Source organism: Gossypium arboreum, chromosome 13 (genome assembly GCF_025698485.1).
Source record: "Gossypium arboreum isolate Shixiya-1 chromosome 13, ASM2569848v2, whole genome shotgun sequence".
Classification (NCBI taxonomy): domain Eukaryota; kingdom Viridiplantae; phylum Streptophyta; class Magnoliopsida; order Malvales; family Malvaceae; genus Gossypium; species Gossypium arboreum.
This window is the reverse complement of record NC_069082.1, coordinates 2,275,860-2,302,955: the sequence shown is the minus strand read 5'-3', so window position 1 is coordinate 2,302,955 and position 27,096 is coordinate 2,275,860. Positions and strand designations below refer to the sequence as shown.

Genomic DNA, 27,096 nt, shown 5'->3' with positions numbered 1-27,096 from the left:
ATAATTTTTTAGCAAGTATAGTGAGATATGTCATATCACATATCTCATTCACAATCAATTGTTGAAAAAAAATTGTCTAACCCAACGTTTTTAGTTTTGAAGGTTTTAGCTCAATAAGCTATTATGAACCTCCATTCACCAAACACTGCAATTTGAGGGTTTGACTGCCCAATTTTTCATTTGTGCCCAAATTAGATGAAAAAGCTCATAACTCTATTTACTAAACATCCCCTATGTGTATTTTATAATGTTATAACAAAAAATTATATTACTTAAATCATAAAATATTTCTAAAATTTTGGTCAAATAATATATTATAAAGATTATTTACGTATTATAATATACTTATTTATAAAAAATTATGGCCCAAAGATATAAATATAACTTATTTAATTTCTATGCTATATATTATAAAAATAATATACTTATTTATAAACATATATTATAGTTTTTGCCATAATTTATTTATAAATTCTAAAGTTATAGCCTAATTTTTTTATAAATGTTATATTTTATATTATTACTTACCTAATTTAGGTATTATAAAATGTTATAATTTAGTATGAATATTTCTCCAAATTAAGTTTATATAATCAAAAGCATTAATTGTTTGCACTATGAGCCCATATTATTACGTGGTAGATGCTAATTATACAAATACAAAATGTTCTTTTACACAATATTTAGTGTTACAATATTATTTGAAAGGATGGAGTCAGGTACACGCACTAGAAATGGCTTGCGAGCTATTTAATTTGAGACATTCAAAACTTCGAAATATGTTTGAGTGGACATTTGTTATTTAAAAAAATCATATTAACATCACCTTAGTATAGCATAAAATAATAAGATTGGTTCATATTAGTATGTTGCATATTTCATAACTTCATTCGTGGATAGAATTGGAATGATCCGTTTTTTGAAGAGAACATTGAAGAATAAGATATTAATAATCTCAATAATATAAAATCAAATTTAGACGATGAAGACCTCAGTTAATGACTAACAAATGATGATAATGAGTATATGTTAAATGTTAAGGGAATAGCTTGAGCAACACATATGGAATGCTAAATCAATTACATAAAATTGCACACGATGTTTTTTTTTTTTACTTTTATTGGTAACCGTTTTATCGACTACTTTCTTAAACTAACATATTATATAAGATGATTAATTTTAATTTTTGTTACTTATTTAGAAAAAAATTTATTACATTGCTAATTTTTATAGCAATTAATATTTTTAAAATATAAATTATATAACTATGTAATTATAATTTGTTTTACCAAACATGATATAGGAATAACGATATAATTACGCTTTCATCAAATTACTTTGTGAGTAAGAGAAGAATTGAACTTAGGACCTAAGAATAAAAAAAAAGTTAACATTTAACTTTCAAAGAAAAACTAAGTTTGCAATTTTTAAAGGAAAATGTGCTTTGTAGGATACGATTTGACTAGCATGACATTGCAAAACGCGTTTTCATATTATCTCTCGAAAAACAACCTACTCTCATAAATATTAGAAAAAGACGCTTAAAATCATAAATATTAGAAAGAAAACGATATATACCTATAAATTAACGGGCAAACTATAAAAATAGTCATTTTTGTTTGCCTCAGATTATATTTTAGTTATTTATGTTTAAAATGTTACGTTTTAGTCATTTACATTATCGTTTTGTTATAAAGTGATCACCCTATCGTTAAACTTATTTAACTCCTGAAAAACGGTTCTAATGGCAGTCTAAATAGGTTTTAAGTGCTAACTTAGATATTCTACGTGACAGTCCAAATTAAATTTATTTAATTAAAAACATATTTTTATCCCAACAACTAAACATCTAAGTTAACATTTAAAATCCATTTAGACTGCGTTGTACAATTGCCGTTAAGAAGGTAACAGGGTTTAATGGTAGAGTGACCACTTTGTAATAAAAAAATAACGTAAAAAAATAACGTAAGTGACTAAAACGTAATATTTTAAATATAAATAATTAAAATATAATGAGAAACAAGCAGATATACTGTTCTTTTTAGTTTGCTCTCTAAATTAACCCGGGAATCTTTTGAAATTGGCAAATGAAAGCACGTGTTGTAATGAACCTGACAAAATGCGTCTTAGTATTGCATATTCACATGTAGCTCGTGAGTCGCGACAAAAGAGTTTGTTTCTTGCTTTGCCTGATTAAACTTTAACTCTCTCCCCCCTTTCCTAAGCCAAGTCCAGTAGCAGTAACTTGCAAAGAAACCATACATGGCGGCGGCTTCACTTTCAGCCACTGTTCCATTTCAGAACCCATTTTCCACAAACCGCAGCCGCATTCGTAGTAACAATATTGGGTCTAAACCCAGTTTCAAAGCTAAGGAATTAGCTCTTGAACTCTCAAGCTCAAAGGCCTTGCATGTACCCTCTGCCACTACTGACAAAGCCAATGCGTTGCCTCCCATAGATACTGTATCTCCTCCCACTGCTTCCAAGTAAGTATTCACAGTTTCAGTGCCTTTACTAACTATTTCTCTTTTAGAATCATTTCTTGTAAATTGATTTGTAAAATTGTAACTTCAGGGACAGGGTTAAACGCCACACAATTTCAGTGTTCGTTGGGGATGAGAGTGGGATCATAAACAGAATAGCAGGGGTGTTTGCGAGGAGAGGTTACAATATTGAGTCCCTTGCTGTTGGTCTCAACAAGGACAAGGCTCTTTTTACCATAGTTGTATCTGGGACTGAAAGGATTTTGCGACAAGTCGTTGAACAATTAAACAAGCTTGTTAATGTCATCAAGGTAATATAATAATTTCAACTTTTTCAACTCTTTTTTGTCTTTTTTTCCAATTATAGTTTAGCTTTAAGATATGGTTTGATCTTTCTAAATTGCCAATTACATCATGATATGCTTTTATAAATTCAGCTTCTTGATCTGTTTTTATAACAACAGACTTTGATAACATAATATTCATTCAACCAAAGTACCCAATTTCCATATTCTGCTGACAAACAAAACAATGCAGGAAGTGGAGGATATTGGAACTAAGTTTTGCAGTGCCTAGTAAAATTTAAAAAAATTTTCAAAAATGATAGTAGTTTAATTAGAATTTAAAAAAATTTGGGTCTAATTAAAATATTTAAAATTTTCTGAGATTAGTGATAATTTTCAAAAATTTAAGGAGCTTAATTAAAATTTTCTAAAAGTTTCAAGGGATGAATCAAGATTTTTCTATCTTTGGAGGGCTAAGGCTCCTAAGCCACCATTATGGTCCGCCTTTGAATGCAGGCCTTGCTATTAGCAGATAGACCAGTTGAAATGAAGTATTTGTATTCATTTGATAAAGTGCTTAAATACAAAGCATGAGGAACTAAATCACAAAAAAAAAAAAAAAAACAAATATATGGTTGTGGCATGCCACATCAGAATATTATCCTTGTGGCATGCCATGCATCAGCTTTGTTAGTCTGATGTTAACGGTCAAATCAGTCAATTGACGGTTTTCATTAATGGAAGGATCTACTTGATTGTTGTTTTTGGTCAACGAGGGTTCAATAATGTACACTTTTCTTAAGCTAAAAGATTATAGAATACTAAAATGACACATTTATTTTTAGTAATAAATTTGCTTGCCTAAACTTTAGTTAGCCGTCATACATCTCAAACTGATAGTAATGCAGATAATCTTACCAATGTTTTCTCAGTTTTTTCCTTTGCTCGGAATTTATATCACTTGGAATTTTTTGAAGTAAATGCTCATAGGTATTATTATTTATATTTTCTATTGGAACTGACGAATATCTATTATTTTTCTATTTGTGCATTAACTACCTTGTCTATTAGGTTGACGATATCTCGATGGAACCACATGTAGAACGTGAATTAATGCTTATAAAACTCAACACTAATCCAACCACTCGTGCTGAGGTATCGTGTTGTTTGGAAGCAAGTATTGACCTGTTTGGAGTAGCTAATTTTTTGTTATTACGTGAGCATCTAAAATTATTTGCTCAACTAATTTTTGTGCCAAGTTGATGGAAATTGTTCTCTTAAAGGGTTATTGGAAACGGAAAAAGATTGTATGAAACAGTGACGCCACGTCATCTGTGTCACTTTCCAATAGTTTTATGCCACATCAGTACTCTTATCCTGAATTTAAGGATTTTATCCTGAAAAAAATTAAGTCCAAATTAAAATACTAAAATTCAGGATAAAATCCTGAAATTCAGGATAAGAATACTGATGTGGCATAAAACTATTGGAAAGAGATACAAATAACGTGGCGTCATTGTTTCATACAATCCTTTTTCATTGGAAACTTTGATTTCAATTCTATTTCTTTCCCTACATCTCTGCGTTCAATCTCTAATTTGTACTATACTTTTTAGATCATGTGGCTAGTAGACATTTTCCGAGCAAGGATTGTGGATACATCAGAACACTTTTTAACTATTGAGGTGGATTCTTGATCTTCTAATATTTCATGATTAGTTTTATTTGTATATGTATGATTTTGGCAATTAGACATATTTACTTTTAAATATCTTGGTATGGGACTAGTGAAAATATCAAAAGCTATGACAAGCAAAATTGTTGAAGAAAAGAAAAGAAAAACACTGTAAATTATCACAACTTTATAATCTTAGGTGGATGTTTATTTCTTGAGGTGAGGTGATTATTTCATTTTACAATAATTTGCAATCTTTGTACAGTCAAATGATAATCAACACTACTAAGTTGGACATTATTGTCCATTGGCATTGTAAGTGTCATAGTTGCTCTTGACATCAGCATTGTGAATGAATCGATTTTATTACAAGCTTCTTAATATGCGGATTTTATTAAAAAGCAAAATTGATCTTTATGTTTTGAAATTTTTATTCATTTATTATTTGAATGCATGTGCATATCTTAGGTTACTGGAGACCCAGGGAAGATGGCAGCGGTTCAAAGAAACTTGAGCAAGTTTGGGATAAAAGAACTTGCAAGGACTGGGAAGGTATGAAATTCCCATGAACTTGTATAAATAGTTTTCTTGAAGAAAAAATAGTATGTGCATGAGATTCACTAGATTTTCACTAGATTTTCGTTAGTAGCATTTTAGAGTATGATTGGAATTGTTACATAAGTAAAAAATTAAGAAGAGATTATGAGAAGAGAAAAACTTGTATGCATTCACGTTGTATCCTAGTAGATCTCCAATTTTAACATAGCCTGTAGAGATGAAATTGTTTTGAATCTTATCATGGACAAAATGATAGTCAATTTCAATATGCTTAGTTTTTTCATGAAACACTGGATTATGGAATATATGAAGAGCAGCTTGGATTCACACCAAAGTTTTGCCAGCAATGTAGTTTTTAAACTGACTTCACTTAATAGTTGATGCAATATGCCCAAAGTGGATCTTCTGTCAATCACCGATCCTGCTCAATCTGCATTTAAGAAACACTCAACGTTAGTGTGTTCATAATTTTTACTTAATAGATGCTGTCCTAGAGTTCCCTTTAAAAAACAAAGAATTTGTTCCAGAGCCGCCTAATATCTAATTGTTGGAGAAGACATGAATTGACTGACAGCATGAACAGAGAATGCAATATCAGGACAAGTTATTGTAAGATAGTTCAGTTTCCTAACCAGCCTTCTATACTTGAGATCTTCAAATAAGTCACTATCTTCTTTCATAAACTATGAATCGGGAATCATTGGTGTGCTACACTACTTGGAAAGGTCACTGGGTATGTTTAAAGGATCGTGTCAATAATGTTTCCTATGCTTTGCATGTGTTATCGATGTAGTTCTTGAACATGCCTCAAATGAAGTTATGTTTATGAAATTTCTTTGTACTATATCTTTATTTATTGGGATTAATGCGTGATGGTTTGGTTTTCGGTTTTCTATATCATAATAATGTACTTGATCTCTCCTTTCACGTATGTTTATTTGCCTCTGTTGTGCATGTGCTTAGATGTTTGCTAAAGAGAGCAAAAGTATTTCGTTTGATTTTCTTCTCTCACATTGTTAAATGGTGTTATTCGACATCTATGAGGTCTTGGGTTTCCTATGGTCTTATATTCATGCAGGTGGCACTTAGCATTTTACCATTGGTTTTAGATTGGATGCTTAACATGGTAACAAAACCCAAATGTAGTCCATCTTCTTGCCTAGCCTCATGTGAGATGGACCACCCATTTTAATTTTATCGACAACTATTAAGTCTTCAGTTCTCTGAGGCTTTATATTAAAGTTGAATCTTTCCTCTTTTGCCAGTTGATTTTAGGTTAGATGCTTATCACACTTTAGCTTCGTACTTTTGTGAACTTACTGTGACTTAATGTGAAAGTTTCATTGAATTATAGTAACGTAAAAGAATGGACCTTTGAGGCCTCCTATCAAGATATCAGATCATTATGTTTACTAAGGTTGAACATGACGATAGATTGCTCTTAGGCGTGAGAAGATGGGGGAAACAGCTCCTTTTTGGGGATTTTCTGCTTCCTCTTATCCTGATCTTGAAGGTAGATCAACCAATGGTGTGGTTATAAGGGATGCAAAACGACTAGTTAATGGTGATATCAATACATACTCAAAGGTATCCACTTTTTACTTCTATTTGGAAGGCTTTACATGCTATTCTCTGTATACGCCTCTTTGTTTAACGATTATTAAACAATTTTCCATTTAAAATTATGCATATCATGCCATTGGGAAATTGAAGGGACACTTACAAGGGGTACTTTTTTTTTTTTTTCCTTTTCTGATTTATGCATCCCAAGTCCCATACGAGGATAAATCAAAAGCTTGCAAATAGATTTGGATAGCTTGGTCTATGTGTTTTGCTGAATTTGCATTATCATTGTTCTACACTCTTCATTTAATATTTTTGTGTACTTTCACCATGCATCAAGTCTTAGGAAATTAGATAATCTCAAGTTTTCTATTTGTTGCATGAAGGGTGATGTATATCCTGTGGAACCTTTTGACGGCTTCCCCGTAAATGAAGTTCTTGATCCTCATTGGGGGGTTCTCTATGATGAAGATGTAAGATAACTTTTTCTTTTTCGCTGATGGATCTTCACATTATATTAATAATCTATTTCTCATGTGTGTTCCTTTTGTGCTTAATTCAATGCTTCAGTCAAGTGGGCTTCGGTCACATACTTTATCTATGATTGTGAATGACTCTCCCGGTGTTCTAAATGTGGTTACTGGGGTTATTTCCCGAAGAGGCTATAACATTCAGGTCAGCTTGGTTTTTGTTTCATGCTGCTTTTTCTATGCCTTCTATTTAGCTCATCTAAGGCTTATCGACTATCCCAGAGTCTAGCTGTGGGACCTGCTGAGAAAGACGGACTTTCTCGCATTACAACCGTTATTCCTGGGACAGATGAGACACTAGCAAAATTGTTTCAGCAGCTTCGAAAGTTAGTAGATCTATATGAGGTGAGAGGCATAGGATAAGAACTTTAAATTTTAGAAAATTCAGCCTTGAGGTAAAGAAAAAAATGACTTATTTCAATAATGTGGTTCAGGTGCAGGATATGACTCACTCACCATTTGCAGAGCGAGAGCTAATGTTGATAAAAGTTGCTGTGAGCCCTCCTGCTCGAAGGGACATCCTTGACATTGCTAACATATTCCGAGCCAAAGCTGTTGACGTGTCTGATCACACGATTACTCTCGAGGTCAAATCTTGTTATATACCTTAAGTCACCTTCACGCATTTGACATATTGCTTCCTTCTTCAGAATTTATATTTCGATGATCATTATTATTGTCCTGCTTTCTACAGCTTACCGGTGATTTAAACAAGATGGTTGCTCTTCAGAAATTATTAGAGCCCTATGGAATTTGTGAGGTTTGTGGCTCAAGTTTCTTTTACCAAGTTTTATAACTAGTTGGTAAAAACGCCCAGATGGTTGGTCAACCTTTATTTATTTTGTTTAATGTGTTGAAGGTGGCTCGGACCGGAAGAGTGGCACTGGTGCGGGAGTCGGGTGTGGATTCGACGTATCTCCGTGGATATCCTCTTCCTTTCTAGTTTCCTTTTTCTTATTTAGCTCTACTGATCCTAGCAAACGCAACTCTAGTGTATATATGTCTTTACCCTTGAGATTTTGATGCAAATTGATGGCTGTTGGTCACCTTTTGCTCCTTAGTTCTCAACAAAACTTACCATCCCTACAATCGCAAACATTCCAAAATAAGAAATACAGACACGGGAAGTATAATCCACTGTTTTCAGAATTTAACTGATCAGCTAGTTATGGTTTATATATAAATTCTTTATCAAGAAAATCAAAGGAATTTTACTATAGTAAAAAGGTAATTTTCTTATTTTAATACTCTATCTCTTTATAATTTTTAAAAGATTAAATCAAATTTTTATAATTTTGAAGAGTTTAAAGTGTAATTTTATCTTTAAAAATTTTAAATAGCTCAAATGAAAATTTTTTATTTTAAGGAGCGGCCTGAATAAAATATTCTTTTAATCACATATAATCTAATAATAAATAATTTATTTTGATTATCTTTTATCATATTAATATGATTTTTGAATATAATATTAAAACATATGAGGATATAAATTATATGTATATCAATCTGTATTTTTAATTTAGTAGTTAATTTATGTCAATATTTAATAAATCCAAGATTGATTTAATTATTTTTAAACTAGTACTTAATTCATGTAAACTTTGATAAATCTTAAGTTGGAATTATTAGTATTTGTAACTTTTTCTATTAATTGAAGCAATTAGAAAAATAATAATTATTCACTAATTAAAGACATTAAAGTAATTAATTTTCATTTACTCATAATTATTATTATTTTTCATTTTATTTGAAAATAAAAATACAAATAATTTTATTTTGAAATTTTAATTTAAAGTATTTTTATATGTGCCACATGGTGTGTTATTATAGGTTGAATATGACACGTGGTGCGATTTTTAGGTTAAAAATTTAGCCCTTCTTTTATGTCGTTTGGATTGAACCATGAAACAGAAGGAAACTTTTAAGTATCATATCTTAATGAAAATTATATTAACTATAAAAATCTAATTTTTCAACTTTATAAAAAATTATTTTAGCTATTCATTTAATTTTTCATCTCTTTTAGTCTTTAATTTATGCTATTTATTAAATCGCCTCAAAATAGATAAAAAAATTAACATTCATTTAACTTGGATGACATGATATACATGTGGATTGTCATATCATCAATTAATTAAAATTTTAAAAATTATAAAATAATATATTTTTAAATTTTTGAAAAGATAAATTAATTACTAACGTGACATTCCACGTGATACCACCACGTCAACAAAGTTAACATTTGTTAATTTTTTTGTTCATTTTGAAGGTGATTTGACAAATAATTACAAGTTCAAAAACTAAAAAGGTGAAAATTAAATAGAAGGCTAAAATGAATTTTTTTTATAATATTGGGGGCGAATTGAATTTTATGCTTGTAAAAAAAATGATAAAAGTGATATACTTGGGAGCAATGCTCTTTTTAAACCAGACCGGCGGTCCAACAAATTAGGACACTAGTTTGTTAGTCCGATTAAAAAGATATTAACTTCAAAAAGAATTTAAAAAAATTCAAAAATTTCAGTTTAATTGTTGATTCAACCGGTTTTTTAATCGATTCATACCGATTCTCAATCTAATTAGTTCAAAGCCATTTTCAAGACGGGTCTCCCAAAATAATGCATGAGATTTAGTTAATATATACGTATTGATTTCATGTTAAAACATGAAAGTCTATTTTTAGCGTTTTTTTTCTTGATTAATAATTCTTAATATAGGTTTGGATGGGCACTGCGATACATTTAGTTACACTACAATATCGCTACAATATTTAATTTCACTATCATATATTAATCGCAAGTAAACGCACTTACTATCTAATCCCACAATTAATTTCAAAGTTGATGAACTCACCTCTATAAAAAGACAAATTGAAGTTAAAAAAAAAAAACACAAATTAAAGCAAATTTATTTTATCAATGTTCATGTTCTCTTGTTTTTGCTTCCAAATAACAAAGAGAAATAAAACAAAATCCTGAAAAAGAATCCCCATGCCAAGGTAATGAACAAGCAATCCCATTTGCTCAAATCTGTAATCCCTTGGTTTCTCAAAATATCAACTCCCCTTAAAAAGCATGTCGAGCTTGTAATCTTCGTCCCTAATTCATCGCTAAATGACTGCAACAATCTCACTTTCATGGCATTTGGAATTGTTACGAATGGCATGTGGTCGAATAACTGAATTCCTCTCATGAAACATTCCGTCGGATTATTGAATTCGTTTTGTAGAACCGCTTCATAAGGATACTTGATAACGGATAAATAGTGAAACCAAATCCAATAGGCCGGGATTCGGTCCCGATTGATAAAAAAGCCGCTAAAGAGCAAGAAACATGCTAAAATAGCGACGACAATAGGGTAACCTAACATCAAATGTGGGATAATACCGGATAGAAATGTGACGAGTGAACTTCCGGACCAAAACGAAGCGAATATGATCAAGAAATAATATAAGAACCCTGAAAATCCGCCGTTGAGGCCTATTGCCCAAAATGTTATCGTCGTGAAAGCAAATGATAGGATGATTAGTCCCGGTAAAGCGACCAAAGCATTTGATATAACGTAAGATGATCTTTTGTAAGAATTGTAAGCTGTTTCTCTCATGAAAATGTACCTTTCGTGGAGAAGAACAGGGAGAGTGTCGGTACAAGCATAAAACATCGTTGACATTGTGAATGCGAAAAACCCTAATCTTTCTTGTATCCCTTTTGGTGAATTATCTAGTTGCCAAAACATGGTTGCTAAAATGAACCCTGTCACTGAAACCGCCACTAATCGAGTAACGAACAACTCCGGCATCCTCCTTGAATTTAAGATCGATCTGTTTGATAAAACAAGTATTTCTTTCCAGAAAGAGTTTGCAAATCTAGGGACCATGGCTGTTGAAGTAGAAACAAGTTTGCCTTTAGAAATACTGACGCTAATTGCTTCTTTTAGCGACGAACAGAGACGGACCGGCTCTTTGCTCTGCCATTTCTTGTTGAATTCGATCAAACTTTTTGTTCCTTCAGGAGATCCTTCGAGTTCCCAAATTAAGTCGAGAGCGAACTCCGTTTTATTTTCCATCTCCGGTATGGGGTACCCAAATTCGGAGAAATATAGCGACAGATTCGTCGGTAAACCGGTATAAACAGTTTGGCCAGTAGACAAAATTATCAATCTGTCAAGTAAACCAAGAATTCTATAACTTGGCTGATGAATTGACATTATAACAATGCTTCCGCTTTGAGCAATCCTTTGCAATGCCTTCACTATCATGAAAGCACTTGTGGAATCAAGCCCTGATGTAGGCTCATCTAAGAACAAAATAATGGGGTCATGAATTATATCGATTCCGATCGACACACGACGTCGTTCTCCGCCAGAAACACCTCGATGGCCTTCGTCACCGATAATAGTTTCAGCGGCATTTCTTAACCCTAATTGATCAATCAAAGCTTGAACACGAGTTCTCCTCTTGGATTTAGACATGGTTCGAGGAAGCCGAAACTCGGCGGCGAACATTAAGGTTTCCTCGACGGTGAGCATTGGGAAAAGCAAATCGTGTTGCATAACGTAAGCCGAAATCGATTTCAACACCCGAGATTCAACAACTTCGTCGTTTAAAGTGATGTTACCTTTCAAACTGCCTTTAGATATTCTATTAGCTAAAGCGTCGATGAGTGTTGATTTCCCTGACCCACTTGCTCCGAGCACCGCAAGTATCTCGCCGTCTCTAGCCACCCCAGAGATACCATTAAGCAACGTCTTTGTTCTATCGCCGCCGGGAAACAGCGGCATCTTGCGGCCGACCTTTACACTGTAAGTAAGATGGTTGAAAGAAAGAAGAAATGGCATTGACGGCAGCTTCGCGACATCAACGCTGGTTTCACAGACCGGAGTTCCGTCGCCTGTCGCGGCGTCTAGTACTTGACCACCTCCATTGTTTTCAGCTATAATACGAGACATTTTTTTTTTTTTTGCGTGATGAATCTCTGCAAATTTGGTTATTATATTATAGAACTTGAGAATTCACGTGAAATGTTAATTATTTGGTAATTATATTATTATTATTATTATCATTAATTAATTTTATTATTAGAGTTTTCGTTGGGTAGTGTAACGGATTAAGAGAAAACTGAAAAGGTAACTTCAATAAGATTTATAAAACTATATATTTTTAAAATGAATTAAATTTAAAATATTTAAAAATAATTATAAATAATAATATTAAGTACTGTAAATACTCTTTGGCTGAACCAAATTATCTGATCTGAGATCTACGAAGCCTCTTTTTTCTTAGGAGAGAAGGTGTACGTGGGCGATCATTCTGACCAATGGGTGCATAACACGTTGCACATGGTATTTTTGGTTAAAATTGACTATAAGTCCTTAATACTTTGTAAAATTAGAATTTAGTTTTTTACTTTAATTTTCCTCTACATTGTAATGAATCTGAATTTGACAAAAGAGTTTTATCTATGTTAAAATTAGACTTGAACTTTTAAATTTGAAATTAAAGTAGAAAATGTAAATTCCTTGAAATAAAAATACAATGACTAAATTTTAAATATACAAAAATATAAGGACTAAGGGATGGCTAAAGTTAATTTGAAGAATCATTTATCTTCACCATTAATGGTTAAATTAAGTGTAATCTAAAATGGATCAAATTGACAAAAATAAATATTAATTTATATAAAATTGTGTCCGTGATTCTGTGAATCAATTAATTGAGTTTATTTTAAAAATAATTGGAAACAGTGATTTCTTTGTTGTCATACATACAAACAAAATATTATGATAATATTTTAGATATATACATAGAGAAAGCTGTGTAATAAATAATGCAAGCAGGGTTAAAATATATTGTTAATCCCAGTATTTTGATAAAATTTAAAATAAAAGGATTGGCTTTTTAGTTTTTAAAATATAAGGATTAAATTACTAATTTTATACAAATACAAGGATTAGCAGCATATTTTAGTTTTTTTATTATCACATTGATGTTATGATTTGAATGAAATATAAAAACATATGGATATATATATTAGAACTTAATTCATGTAAAATTCAATAAATTTTAAGTTGGGATTATTACTATTTTTAAGGTAAAAATATTATGCACGCCTTTATATTAAAAGTTAGATTGTATTTTGTCTCATTTATTTAAAAATTAGATAAATTTATCCCTCAATGTTAGATCAAAGAACATATTGGTCATTCTGTTAAAAATTTTACTCATTTTTTACTGTTAAAAATTAGTCCTTATACGTTCTCATTATAGGTTATGATCATATTTATTTTTTTGACATAATGCTTAAAAACTATCCATAGCTCCTCCTCAACCCATAAATAGGAGGATAATGCGCTTCAACGCACTCGAATCCATGTTCTCCTGCATTGACAATAATATTCATGCCAATCAAACTAAGACTCAACCGGCACCATTAGAGTTGAATTTAAAAATGGGAATTGTAAAGAAGTATGGGAAACATTAATTATAATTTTATTTAAATGAACTTTTGGTGGCTTTTTTTTTTTTTCTTTTGTTCTTGGACCAGTACATTTAGCAATTTTACATGCAAGCATATTGGCTTCTCTTGTGATGAACTATATCATGATTATGGTTGGATTCAATGAGAACATTTTGCCTTTCAACCATTAACAATAATCTCATTACTATCCCTACAAACAATCACAATATTAGCATATGTCTCACCTTTTGCCATTGAAGAATCATAATTGATCTTAAAAGAAGTTTGGAGGTAACCTTTTCCAAGTAATCGGTAATACGATCATGTGACCGATCTTACAGGTACATCATGATTTTAGAGAAAAGGAGGAAAGCTCCTTACCATGTTGAAATAGGATCCTTATTAATGTTATTAATGACGAAATTATTTTTCGTTCTAAAAATAACCTGACAAAAAAAAAAAGGAAAAGAGCCAAAGTTCGAAAAGGAGGAAACAATACCTTCCAACCAAACTTAAAAATTTTTGTAAGTCATTCCTTATCGTTTATAGTTGAGACTGCAAGCCTCCAACACTACACTTGCAATTGGACAAAAGAACAAGACATGTTCAATGGTTTTGTTTCCATTACACCACCTCGAGCACCTTGAGTCTTTATGCCTTGTTCTTTTTGGCCATGTCTCCCACACTACACTTGCAAATGGACAAAATGGTTTTGTTTCCATTACACCACCTCGAGCACCTCGAGTCTTTATGCCTTGCTCTTTTTGGCCATGTTGTCTTCGGTAGCTAGTGCATCATGACATGTTTGCCTAATGAAAATTTTAACTTTAGGTGTTGTTTAGAGTTTGTTGGAACATTGATGGACGCAAAGTTTTGTTACACTTAATGTTGCAACATGAGTTTCAACCGAAAATAGTAACAATCAATATCTATCTTGATAGATATTTTTGTAACTCGAAATAAGCAGCAAATGTAAAGATTATTTATAAAAAGCTTTGACAATTTTTAACTTCACAATGACTCTTCTATTCAAGAGACAAATAATCTAGCCAGCAAGACAAAGATTTAAAAGGCTTAGCACATTATTTAAATCAAGGATAATCGCCTGATTGCTCAAAGGCCATTTAAAGTTTAAATTTTAAGTTGATAGGATGAGGTTATCCAAGCGAAATACTACATATGCACTGCCTATATAAAGGCTATTGAATGGCTTGATTAAGCATGCGTTTAGAGGGCTTTATTGAGTTGACTTTGAGAACATTTGTAGGGTAGATCCATCTTTCATATTATCAGCTTTATTGGAGAGTTATTTCACTTCTATGTGAGGACAATTTGGGAATAGTGAGTACAGACAATTGTACATTGTAAGGCTACTTTTATCCTTATGTTTTTTTGGTAGTTAGGGTTTTAATTATTGAGTGTATTATGAAAATCATTTAATAGATTCATTCTATGAGCAAAGTTCTGGAAAGATAATTATATGTGAAAAATAATAACATAAATAAATTATACATGAACTTAAAAAAATAACTCTTAATCTAAAGGAAATAAACGTAATTATCTAATAAAATGTTTCAAAATGAATGCGACGTTTGTTTACTAAGACAATTTTTTTTGTTAAAAAATTATTTCGACATTTATTTATTTTTATGAATTTTTCTATAAAATATTTAAAAAATTAGAGGTAAAAATCTTAAAATTAGTATTGAAGTTTTAAAACCGTTGATGAGATATAAGCTATATGCTTGAAAGGAGTGATAAGGGAGTGGACACTCCTTCAAGCATTACAATGTAAATAATAAACAAACAGAAGACACAAGAGTTGATTACGCAGTTCGGTTTCCTTAAGTTTGCGGTATGTCTGTGAAGCCTAACTCAATGAGAAATATTCACTATATTCAACACTTACAACAAGTGATACTAATCTATCACGCACTCGTGACAATTTCCTCACTTTTGTACCATGAATCCTTGAAGAATGACGCTTTCATCACTAAATTCACCCCTATAAATACAAATAAAACCATAATACAAAAGGTTTTACTATTAATATGCACTCATAAAATAAAGTTCATCACTTGAATAGATTAACTGCTCAATTCTCTCTTTATAACAACCTAAACAAGTCTTTCAATTATATAAAATATTTCGAGATTTGATAACATAAGAATATCTATATCAATCATTATAAAACAACCACATTATAAGTTGAATATAATATAATAATAAAGAACAAAGTAAATATAGACTCTTGGCAGCTAAGGATGCAGTGTTCCAATCCAATCCAATATTCATGATCTAAGGGATTAGATAAGATTCTCCGATTCTCCAAATGTGTTTCCCAAGATGGGTTAGATATCCTCCACGTAATTAACACATCCCATAAACATGGTTCATAAATTGCTAACATTACAAATATGAAAACAGTCTCAAACACCTTTAGTGGTCAAGGAGTGGAAGCTCCCTTAGACACTCAATTGTCGGTCCCATATTTTTTACCAATTACAAACTTTGATTTAATGTAAAATATATGCGATACATTTATACAATTATGGGTCAAAATTTGATATTAGATCCTATACTATGTATAAACTGTGGATGTAATCCCTATACTATGATTTGGCCAAAATTTGCCCTGTGATTTTTAAATTATTCATTTCTAGCTATTATACTTTTCAAATTTTAAAATTTTAATCCTAAACCAAATTGAATCAGTTAATCCATTAGGTCAAATTCTGTTACTGGTCCTCTTAAATTGTAGATTTAATCGATGTTATCTAATTTATCATTTTAACACATATACTTTTCAAAATTTCAAACTTCAATTTCGATAAATGATAGGCGTTAAATCTATTAACTAAAATAATGTAGCTTTTTTATGAGTATTATGTGAAAATAATAAGTTAACATGAAATTATACATGTGATAATTTGTTTGCTGCATAAAAATTTGAAAATAAAATAATTTAACTTAATAAGATTAACAATTATCGTTTGATCAAAATTGACAATTTTAAAAATTGAAAAGTATAAAAACTAAGGGTTTATTTGATAAATTGAATTTTATAAGCACAAAACTTATATTATAAAACAATTTTATATATTAATAAAAATAAGCACTCTATATAATTATTTTGTTTGATAATAGTAAATTTTGATTTTAAAATTAATTATTTCATAATTTTAATATTATTAATATGGTATTATTTATTTTAGTTTTGGATAAAATTAAAGTTAATAATTTGAATATTTTATTTTCAATAAAATAGAAAATAATTTATTTTATAAATAAAATTTTAAAAATAAAATTAATTTAATATTTTCAACATTAATATCTACTTATTATATTCAACACTTTTTTTTGAAATTTTTATATAATAAGGAAAAAGTTAATATAATTATAAAACATTTACAAAAATAAATATTAAAAATTTTCAATATATAATGAAACACACCTAAAAATAATCAAATTAAAATATTATACTATTAATAAAACTCTTGACTGAGTTTGTGTCACGGGTTAACCTGTACCAAATTTCGACTAGGAAATGACTAATATATCTATTTATTAAATGACTACTATTATTATTTTGATGGTCTTTTAGTCTTTTCATACTTTTATATACTCTCGCTAAATAAGTTATTTTTAACAGACATTTGTATTCTAAATTTGTAATTTTACACCCATACAAGTGCAATAAGATTTCTAGTATTTATAATATTATTTAAGTTATTAGCTAAGTTGATGTCATTAGTTAATGGAACACCAACTCGATTAAGAAAATTATGAAAATATTCTCCCGTAATTAAAATAATTTGTGTTTAAATTTTGTTTTATAATTCTATAAATAAATTTGGGAAAGTAAATGACGCCGGGCATCATACGATTGTTGTACTGTTCAATTTGTTTGGGTATTAAAAGGAACCCGCGAACGTGGCCGCAGAGGATGTTCTCTTTTCGCCGTCATTTGCGCCGGTTTGATTTAGAAAACGCGTTTCCACATCATTCCGATAGCGACAAGAAATAAAACAGCATCAATGGGATGTTTCATTAAAAATTATATTTATATTATCCTCTTTATTAAAATAAATATTTTAGTTCATCTTTATATTTATATTTATTTTCTGAAAATAATTTTATTTTATAAATTTAGGTAAATTATTACAATATTTATTTTTGTTTATCTTATATTATATTTTAGTCACTGAGTTATTAATTACTATTAAAGGTGTAATGATAAGTTGACGTGGCACATTAAATCATCATTTCAAATAAAATTTTAAGTTAAATTATAAAATTAGTCATCATATTTTTTCGTTTTGAGCAATTTAATTTTTTCTTTATTTTCTATTCTCTTCTGCTTCTCCCTTTGTTTTCCTCTCTTCTCTATCTCTTTTAAATTAGTTTTTTTTTTATGTTTTCTATTTGTTAAAACTAGGCCCTATACTTTTATTTTTTTGAACAATTTATTTTTTTCTTTTTATTTCTTTATTTTCATTTTTTCTTCGCCTTTAGTTTTAACAAATGAAAAATATAGAAAAACTACATTAAAAGAGATGGAGAAGGGAGAAAAATAGAGAAAGAAGCATAAGAGAATGAAAAAAAAAAAAGAAAAAAATTTAAAAGAACATAAAAGAAAAAATGCTCAAAACAAAAAAATACGGAGACCGATTGTATAATAACATGTTACGTTAGCTTATCGTTATACCGTTAACAACAATTAATGACTCAGTGACTAAAATATTACAACACGTTAATGTAAGTGAATAAAACGTAATATTTTAAACATAAGCGACTAATATATAACCGGAACTAAATAAAAATGACTAATTTAATAATTTACCCATAAAATTTAAAAAATATAAAAAAAAACATGTTTTACAAGTGAAAACGAAAATATGCTTTCAAAACTGTAACTGGCAAATTTTGTTTTTATTGTATTTTCAAAATAAAATTACGAAACGTAATTCTTAACCAAAAACAGACAAAATACTTAAAATAATAAAATTAAAATTGTGGGTCCAAGTTGTAATCTAACCATGAATTTTACGTTCAAACATGTCACCTTTATTCGATAACATTATAATTCTATTCTTTTGATAAAAGATAATATTATAATAGGTAAAGGTATAGTTAAAGTTTTTATATTACGTATCAGATTGTATTTTATTTTTCGATTCAAAAATGAGAAAGTTAGCCTTTGTACATTAGTTCTTCTGTTAAAAATTTCATATATTTTTATTATTAAAATTTGGTCTTCGTACATTAACATGATGTATATATAACAAACTACGTGTCACTGTTTAACTATTATGTTAAGCATGTCAATTTTTAACAGTACAAATAGATGAAATTTTTAATAAAAATGACTAATTTGCTATTTGATTTAATGTACAATGACTAATTTATCCATTTTAAATAGAGGAGCAAAATGTAATCTGACTCTTAATATAAGGACTTCTATAATACTTTTAGCTATATTAATACTATACTAATCTAGATTTATATGGAGCAGTGATTAAGCTCTTGTAACACAAAGTTTCAACCTTCTCATTCCATCCCACTTTCAATGTTATATAAAAATATTATTTTAATACTACTATTATTTAAATTAATAAATTAATTAAATAATTAAAATATTACAAAAAATAATTAAATTCAAAATGTTTTTATTACAACTATCATATCTCTTCTGCTTTATAATTCATGAATACTACTCCTTTTGATGTTCATAAATTTCCTTTTAATAATATCGTCTTCAAACAATTTCTTTCAACTTTTCATAAAATATATTTCTAATATATAAATTTTAATAATAAAAATATTATTCTAATGTAAATATAATTTAGGATTTTATAAATTAACATTTTCTAATTTATTTTGAAATATAAAATGTTAAAAATATTGTAGAGGCCCCTATACTAGAAGTTAGATTACATTTTACCCTTTAAAAAGAAATATGAACAAATTAGTCCATATATATGTTAAACCGAAGAGTAAATTGATCATTTTTATTAAAAACTTTATCTATTTATACGGTTAAAAATTAACATGGCTGACAAAATAACTAAATAATGACATGTGGTGTGCCACGTATATCTCATGCTAACGCACAGAACCAGTTTTTAACAGTAAAAATTGATTAAATTTAAAAAAAAAACTAATTTACTATTTGATCTAATAAATAAGGACTGATTTGTTGATTTTTAAAATAAAAGGGGTAAAATGTAATTAACAAAAAGCAAACAGTATTTAACATAGACACGCGAGGAAGGTGAGAGACTCAGCCACCCTCCATAGCTGTCCTCTCGTACTTCAATTATATCTACTTCTTATTCAAACTTTCAAATCCTTTTGACCCAGAATTTTCATTCCTTTTCATTTATTTATTATATTTATTTTGCCTTTTTCTACTCAATTAAACCATCTACTTTTTCTAGTCTTTTTCTCATTACCTGTTTCTTTCCCATAAGGTGTTCTGAAAGATAATTTGAAGTTTTGAACAGCTTGTGAACCTCATTACTTTCGTAATGTGATATATCTTTGTTTGTTTTTGTTCCTTTCTTCAAATTGGGTTTTTTTTCCCCTCTTTTTATCATTCTTTTCATTGATTTTTGTTTACTGGTTTTTTTTTACAAGTTCTTAGCTCGTCAGTTTTCTTATCTACAAATCTCAGGTTAGCTTCTTTTTATGTTATAGTTTGTTAGGTTTATATATATATTCCATTTTTAAGTGCAGTTTGTTCTCTCATGGAGAATCCTGGGAATTTTAGATTGGTTTTTGGGATTTCATTTCTCTTTTGTTTACTTAATCTTTCACTAGGATTCAACCCTGTAGATAACTATTTGATAGATTGTGGATCCTTCAAAAATAGATCAATCGGTGTTCGAGTGTTTGTAGCTGATAATACAAATACTTCATCTCATACACTTTCAACCCCAGAGCATATTTCTGCCAATTCTAGTTCGAACTCCATCTCACTTTACTATGATTCAACACTGTATCAAACTGCTAGAATCTTCAATGGACCTTCCCATTACAGCTTTTCAATCAAAGAACAAGGGAGGCACTGGATTCGCCTTCATTTCTTTCCATTTGCTTTCCAAGGGTATGATATGAGCAAGGCTAAATTCTCTGTTTCAGCTCAAAACTTTAGCCTTACTAGAGAACCCCAATCAGGGAATGTTTCTGTTGTTAAGGAATACAGCTTAAACATTACTTCTAATAACCTGGTTCTTAGTTTTATCCCGGATTCCAAGTCATTTGCTTTCATTAATGCCTTGGAAGTTCTTTCGATCCCTGAGAATGTCGTTCCCGAAGACGCTAAAACAGTCGATCGAAAAGGCGATAAGAAAAGCTTGAGGGAACTTGCATTGGAGACAGTTGCAAGGGTGGATATGGGGAATTCAACAGTGCTTCCACAAAATGATACCTTATGGAGACTTTGGGTTTCAGATGATTCATATTTGATAGACAAAAATCTAGGATCATTTGTGTCAATTGTCTCAGCTGTTAATTTTACTGGAGGATTGGTGACTGAAGATATTGCTCCAGCTTCTGTATATGGCACTGCCACTCGGTTTAACTTGGATGACCCGAACCTGAATGCGAATTTGACATGGAGCTTTGATGTTGACCCGGGGTTCGATTATGCTGTCCGGCTTCATTTTTGCGATATCGTAAGTAATTCTACTCAGCAAGGTGTCTTTCTTGAGATTTTCATCAATACACATTCAGCAGGTCATCTTGATCTTGGTTCTCAGACATCACATGTTTTAGGTGTCCCATATTTCATGGATGTCTACACAAGGGCCAGTGCAAGTCGCAAGCTTAATGTAAGCGTCGGTTCCTCGAATATAGTCAACTTCCTTAGTGTCATTCTCAATGGTTTGGAGATCATGAAAATAAATAATGATAAGGGCAGGCTTGATGTCCCTGAAGTTGTCCCCTCAAGAACTTCCAAGACAACACTAATAGTTGGTGTGGCTGTTGGATTGTTTGTTTTCGTTGTTTTGGCTGCACTTGTCTTCCTTTTCTGCCGAAGAAGAAGAAGAAAGCCGGATTCAGGGGGTGGAGGACAAAATATTCCTATGACAGGAAGCGTATACTCCAATGGGACTGCCCGCTTTCCTTTCATAGAGCTCGTAGAGGCCACTGATAATTTCAATGAAAATTTGGTTATTGGGGTTGGCGGTTTCGGTAAAGTTTATAAAGGAGTATTGAGAGATGAAACCGAAGTTGCAGTCAAAAGGGGAACTCCGCAATCGAGTCAAGGTCTCGTAGAATTCAGGACCGAGATCGAAATGTTATCTCAGTTCCGGCACCGCCATTTAGTATCTTTGATCGGTTACTGTGATGAAAACAATGAGATGATCATAATTTATGAGTACATGGAGAATGGGACACTCAAGAATCATCTATATGGCTCAAGTCATCCAGGCATGACTTGGAGACAGAGGCTCGAGATAAGCATTGGATCAGCCAAAGGACTTCACTACCTTCATACCGGTTCAACAAAGTCAATCATTCACCGCGATGTCAAGTCTGCTAACATACTACTCGACAAGAATTTCATGGCTAAAGTTGCTGATTTCGGTCTATCAAAGACCGGTCCAGATATTGATCGGACACATGTGAGTACGGCAGTGAAAGGAAGCTTTGGATATCTCGACCCGGAATACTTGACAACGCAAAAACTAACAGAGAAATCAGATGTTTACTCCTTCGGTGTAGTTTTGCTTGAAGTCCTTTGTGGAAGGCCAGTTATCGATCCATCCCTTCCGAGAGAAAAGGTGAATTTAGTCGACTGGGCATTGAAATCTCGCCGCAATGGGAGATTGGAAGACATTGTAGATCCTAGTGTTGTTGGTGAAATAAGAAAAGAGTCTTTAAACAAGTTTTGGGAGATAACTGAGAAATGTTTGGGGAAACATGGAATTTATAGGCCTTCAATGGGAGATGTCCTATGGAACTTGGAGTCTGCACTTCAACTTCAAGGGAATGAAACAAACACCAATCACAATGGTGAGCTTTCTTCCGAAATCAGCCATGGCGGGCACTCGGAAACAAGCTTAGAGTTCAGCCGAACCGGTAGCGTAGGCGAACTTGCTGGTGTTTCAATGACTACAGTTTTTGCTCAACTGTTGAGTGAACAAGAGCAAATGAGGGGCTGAATTTCATTTCATTCCAGTGTCTGTATAAGCTTTTTGTTATGGTTGCAAATTCTGTAGTTTTTTTTTTTTTTTTTGCATTTCTATTTACTGGGATTTTATCATATGGATTCATTATTACCTGAAGCAGCTTTGATGCTTTTGCATTGTTCCAAAATTATTATTGTTATAATAAATTCGATAACCACAGTAGAACAATCGCAAATCACTAAGAAAGAAAAGAAAATTAAGAAAATACAAATTTTATGTGAAAAACATATTCACTAATGATAAAAATCAAATGATGGATTCAAGTCACAAAACTTTAACAGTTATGTCAATATTTCTGTGTGAAAAATGATGTCGTCAATTTTGACATTTGAGTTTTGTATATGCCGGGCCATTTGTAATATAATTTTACCAAATCTTTTTTTTTAATGGTGAAATTTTAAAATTAAACAAAAGTTTCGATTTAATATGAAATACTTATATGAATTTTAATTTAGTATAATTATATTCATAAAAAAATATTTTTAATTTAATTGTACTCATAAAATTTTTATTTTAATTCAATTATGTAAATTTAGAACAATAAATATAATTGTTAGTGTACAAATAAGCAATGGTATTAATGGTATTGTTGGGAGTAGATGTAATCTTGAAGGCTTCATAATTTGAGCAAAGAAAATAGGCTTAATTAAAGTAGGGTCGGGCTTGGTCTTTAACATTTAGGGCCCAAGTCTAGTTTAGCGTATTTTTATACTTTTGTAATATATATATTTTTATTTTCATATATTATGTGATTTATATCACATAAAATTAAATATATAATAATTTAATACCATGTAAACATCAAAAAATATGTTAAGTTAGTGAAAATTTAAAATTTTAATAAAATAAAAATATTAAATTAAAAGTAAATTTTTTACAAAATTAATATGAGTGACCTAAAATGGACTTAGATTAATCATTTACAAATATGAACTAATTTAAGTAAAATTTTGAACCTATATTTAAAGTAGATTCAATTTAAATAAATATAATATACTAATAATATATAGGCCCGAACCTAATTGATCCTACTCATAAACACTTCTAGTTAAAAAAGCAACCACAAATCTAAAAAAATTTATATTTAATCTTGAAGAAAATTGATCTACAAATTGAAGCTCCAAAATATTTTTATACTTAGTACTAAAGAATGCTGTTGAAGTGAACTTCCAATGAAAACAAAACTTTGCTAATGTATATATATAAAACAAAGGTATAACTACAACCGGGTCCAGCATCCACTAAAAAAAGTGAGAGGGTTTAGGTAAAAATATAAGTTCGAAAAATAGGTTTGAACAAAAAAGTAAGACACATTTAGAGCATTGGGAAAGGCTTTTTTTGGCCCGGCTCAGCCTGAATATGCAACAAAAAAACTGCTATTTTTTTTTACTATTTTGTTGCTATTTTTCTCTTTTTTTTCACTATTTTACTATCATTTCACTATTATGATACTACTATTTTGTTGTTATTATATAACTTTTGTTTCATTGTTAATTTTGTTACTATTTTAGAAATATTCGCTTGTTAAGTTATATTTATCTTAGTGTTATTTAAGTATACATATGTTCTTTTTAAAATTTATTTTTAATTTGTTGAGAAATATTTATTTTAATATTTTTAGTATTTTTGATATAATATATAATTTTAAAAATAATATGAAAAATTAATACAACCAGACCGGATCCAAATTTTAGCATTTTTATCTGGGCCGAGCTTGGACAAAATTTTAGGCCCATTTTTGGGCTAGGCCAAGCTCAAACCTAAGAAATTGGCCTAAAATTTTGACTGGGCTCGACTCGAACCATTAGCACCTCTAGGTATAACGAAGGTATTAAGGTCTTCTTTACATATATTTGTCCATTTTTTTTATGAAAAGGTAATGACTAAAGGGTTCGCTTTTCATTTAGGTTGAAAAGTACTTTTAAAAAGTATTATGAAAAACTGCATTTAAAAAATTTGACGGTGTTTACTATTGTTATTTATAAGTGCTTTTAGGAAGACAAAATGTCTATTTTAGACTAGATTTGTTCACGTGTCCAAGCCTGAAGGCCTACCCGAAATTTTGGTAAAAATATTAGGCTTAGAAAATAGGTTTAGAAAAAAACTTAGGCCCATTTAAAATATGGACCGAGCTCAAGTTTAAAAGATTCGAGGCTCAAGCCCGAGTCATATTTTTAAGTTTGTAATATTTTATATTATTTAATTTATAACATATAAAAATTAAATCTATAAAAAAGTATATAAAATTATTAACCATCAAAATTAAAAATAACATAAATATATTTTTGTTTTAGGGTTTGGGTTAGCTAATTACCAATATTAACAGATTTGGGCTAATTTTTAGGCCTATATTTTGGGCTGGATAAGACTTGGGTAAGTATGAAGTGTGTTGATATCATCTCTGAGCCTAACCCGAATCTGACTTGGCCCATAAACACATCTAAACATGATGTCGTAAAATAGAAGATTTAATGATAAGATAAAGAAAGGTAATTTTGTTTCCAAAAGTCAAAAAGCAAAAAATTTTGGGTTGTATGCTTAAAATCTTATATTAAAATAAATATTTGATTTAAAAAGCTACTTATTTACCAAATCTTTTAACATGAAACCATGGTTTGGGTTGAAAACTGTTTTTCAACCTCAATGGTAAACGCATAAATTTCTGTTTTAAATATAATTTTGAGATCATAATCGAATTTCAATTTTAATTCTTATATTTTACTTAAATTTAAAATCATTTTAATATAACTTATTATCTCGCAACCATATATAAAATCAAATTTTTATTATCAAAAATAAAAAGTCAGCCCTAAAAACACCAAAAAGAAACCACCCTCCTTACGAAACCTAAATATGCTTAGAGAAAACATCTAAGCATAGGATCTCTCCTTCTACTATTTGATTTTCTCTTTGTAAGGGCTTGAACTAGTTGAGGACATTTAGTTCATTTAGGTGTTGCTGCTGTGCCACCGCAGTAATTCTTCAACAATGGAGGGAAGAGTGGGTTAAAAGGGAACAATTTAGGCCAACAATCGTCATTGAGTTTGATGATGGCATTGCAACAAGTAGGACTAGGCATTGTACCACCAGAAAGTGACTTCAAAATTTCCATAATACACCCATTAACGTTGGAAAGAGATGACCAGCATTTTTCAACTTCACTTCGAGACGACAATTGCGGCAGCACTTCGCTAATGCCATTCAATATCGGTCTTGCATGTGGTGTTGGAGATGAACAAAAGATCCTGAGAAAAGGGGGGAAAAAAGGGTTGAAAGGGAACATTTTAGACCAACAATCATCACTAATATGAGTAATGGCTTGGCAACAAGCAGAGCCAATGGCACCTATTTGTCCAAAGAAAAATGAATCAGATATCGCCGTCATACAGCCTTGTATGTTGGTAAGGGATGACCAACAATTTTGCACTGCACCAAGCTGAAAAGGTGCCAGGCCCGGCGTTGGCGCAAATGGAAATGGTGGCAACAGCTGTCGAACGTTTCCTGCTGTGACAAACATAGCCATGAATGCTAAATTTAGGAACATAAGCAATGAGTTTCTTGATATCGACATTATACTAGATTTTAGTAGGAGAGGACCTTATAAGGATTTGTTTTGTTTGTGTTGGCGAGGTGTCTATGGATCAACGAAATAAGATATTTATAAGTGGGAATATGCAACAATAGTGTAATTAATATTGAAACGTTTTTACTTATAAATTTCATCTCAGTTTCATGTTTTAATTTGTGAAACTGCTTTAACTTGAAAGCTACACCATCCTATCCTCGTTATATGGCCACACCATCCTATCCTCATCACCAGTACCACTTATCTGAATTTCCTTAATTGCCTCAGCCTCTTCCTCCACTAAGTAGTCAACAGTACTAGATAAATCCCAAACCCTTTCCTCCTTGACTATCAATTCAGCCACTCTCCTAGGAAGAGGAGTATCAATCTGACCATGAAAACTCAGACGTTCTTTCCTAAAGTCCTGGCACCCATTTATCCCTCCAAATATCCACTGATTCCCCATTCATAATCTGTCATTGGAGTTCATTAACAAGAAAAATTTTCCCTTCAATCAGACTACTCTTAACCCCATGAAGCATGACCACCCTTTCTAGCTTCCATCAATCCACTATTAGGAAAATATATACCTTCTAAAACCTTTACTCACATTGCATTAGGCTCTTGCTACATTCTCCATAAATCTCCAAATCCTTAAATCCCATTCCTTCATCCAATTTAGAAAGAAGTCATATTTTTCCAATTTTTCCAATGAATGGAACCCTTCTCTTGTTGACTTCCCCACCAAAAACAACTATCTACTGAATTCATCTCACCACACAA

General features: G+C 30.7%; 4 protein-coding genes across 4 annotated transcripts; 2 read left to right on the top strand and 2 right to left on the bottom strand.

Moving 5' to 3' along the window:
• The first annotated feature begins 2,123 nt into the window (after positions 1 to 2,123).
• LOC108461551 (acetolactate synthase small subunit 1, chloroplastic-like) lies at positions 2,124 to 8,242 on the top strand. The gene is made up of 12 exons (XM_017761419.2): positions 2,124 to 2,486; positions 2,575 to 2,794; positions 3,839 to 3,922; positions 4,384 to 4,452; positions 4,911 to 4,994; positions 6,435 to 6,587; positions 6,950 to 7,036; positions 7,134 to 7,238; positions 7,316 to 7,438; positions 7,528 to 7,680; positions 7,788 to 7,853; positions 7,953 to 8,242. The coding sequence occupies exons 1-12, from the start codon at positions 2,263 to 2,265 to the stop codon at positions 8,034 to 8,036; spliced, it is 1,452 nt and encodes a 483-aa protein (XP_017616908.1). The 5' UTR covers positions 2,124 to 2,262; the 3' UTR covers positions 8,037 to 8,242.
• A 1,695-nt stretch (positions 8,243 to 9,937) lies between these two features.
• On the bottom strand, positions 9,938 to 12,051 carry LOC108462396 (ABC transporter G family member 6-like). Its single transcript, XM_017762343.2, has one exon. The coding sequence runs from the start codon at positions 12,038 to 12,040 to the stop codon at positions 10,016 to 10,018; it is 2,025 nt and encodes a 674-aa protein (XP_017617832.1). The 5' UTR covers positions 12,041 to 12,051; the 3' UTR covers positions 9,938 to 10,015.
• Positions 12,052 to 19,832: 7,781 nt separating this feature from the next.
• Positions 19,833 to 22,875, top strand: LOC108461363 (probable receptor-like protein kinase At5g59700). The gene has a single exon (XM_017761194.2). It carries the CDS (start codon positions 20,298 to 20,300, stop codon positions 22,719 to 22,721), a length of 2,424 nt encoding a protein of 807 aa, XP_017616683.1. The 5' UTR covers positions 19,833 to 20,297; the 3' UTR covers positions 22,722 to 22,875.
• A 2,641-nt stretch (positions 22,876 to 25,516) lies between these two features.
• On the bottom strand, positions 25,517 to 26,375 carry LOC108462397 (uncharacterized). The gene has a single exon (XM_017762344.2). The coding sequence runs from the start codon at positions 26,317 to 26,319 to the stop codon at positions 25,693 to 25,695; it is 627 nt and encodes a 208-aa protein (XP_017617833.2). The 5' UTR covers positions 26,320 to 26,375; the 3' UTR covers positions 25,517 to 25,692.
• Between the last annotated feature and the right edge of the window lie 721 nt (positions 26,376 to 27,096).

What these genes read in the sequence shown, in the direction of transcription:
- LOC108461551 (XM_017761419.2), top strand. Translation starts at nt 2,263, where the DNA reads ATGGCGGCGGCTTCACTTTCAGCCACTGTTCCATTTCAGAACCCATTT. An exon ending in AACTTGCAAGGACTGGGAAG is followed by an intron (nt 4,995 to 6,434) that starts GTATGAAATTCC and finishes ACATGACGATAG; the next exon opens with ATTGCTCTTAGGCGTGAGAA. An exon ending in ATCACACGATTACTCTCGAG is followed by an intron (nt 7,681 to 7,787) that starts GTCAAATCTTGT and finishes TGCTTTCTACAG; the next exon opens with CTTACCGGTGATTTAAACAA.
- LOC108462396 (XM_017762343.2), bottom strand. Translation starts at nt 12,040, where the DNA reads ATGTCTCGTATTATAGCTGAAAACAATGGAGGTGGTCAAGTACTAGAC.
- LOC108461363 (XM_017761194.2), top strand. Translation starts at nt 20,298, where the DNA reads ATGGAGAATCCTGGGAATTTTAGATTGGTTTTTGGGATTTCATTTCTC.
- LOC108462397 (XM_017762344.2), bottom strand. Translation starts at nt 26,319, where the DNA reads ATGTCGATATCAAGAAACTCATTGCTTATGTTCCTAAATTTAGCATTC.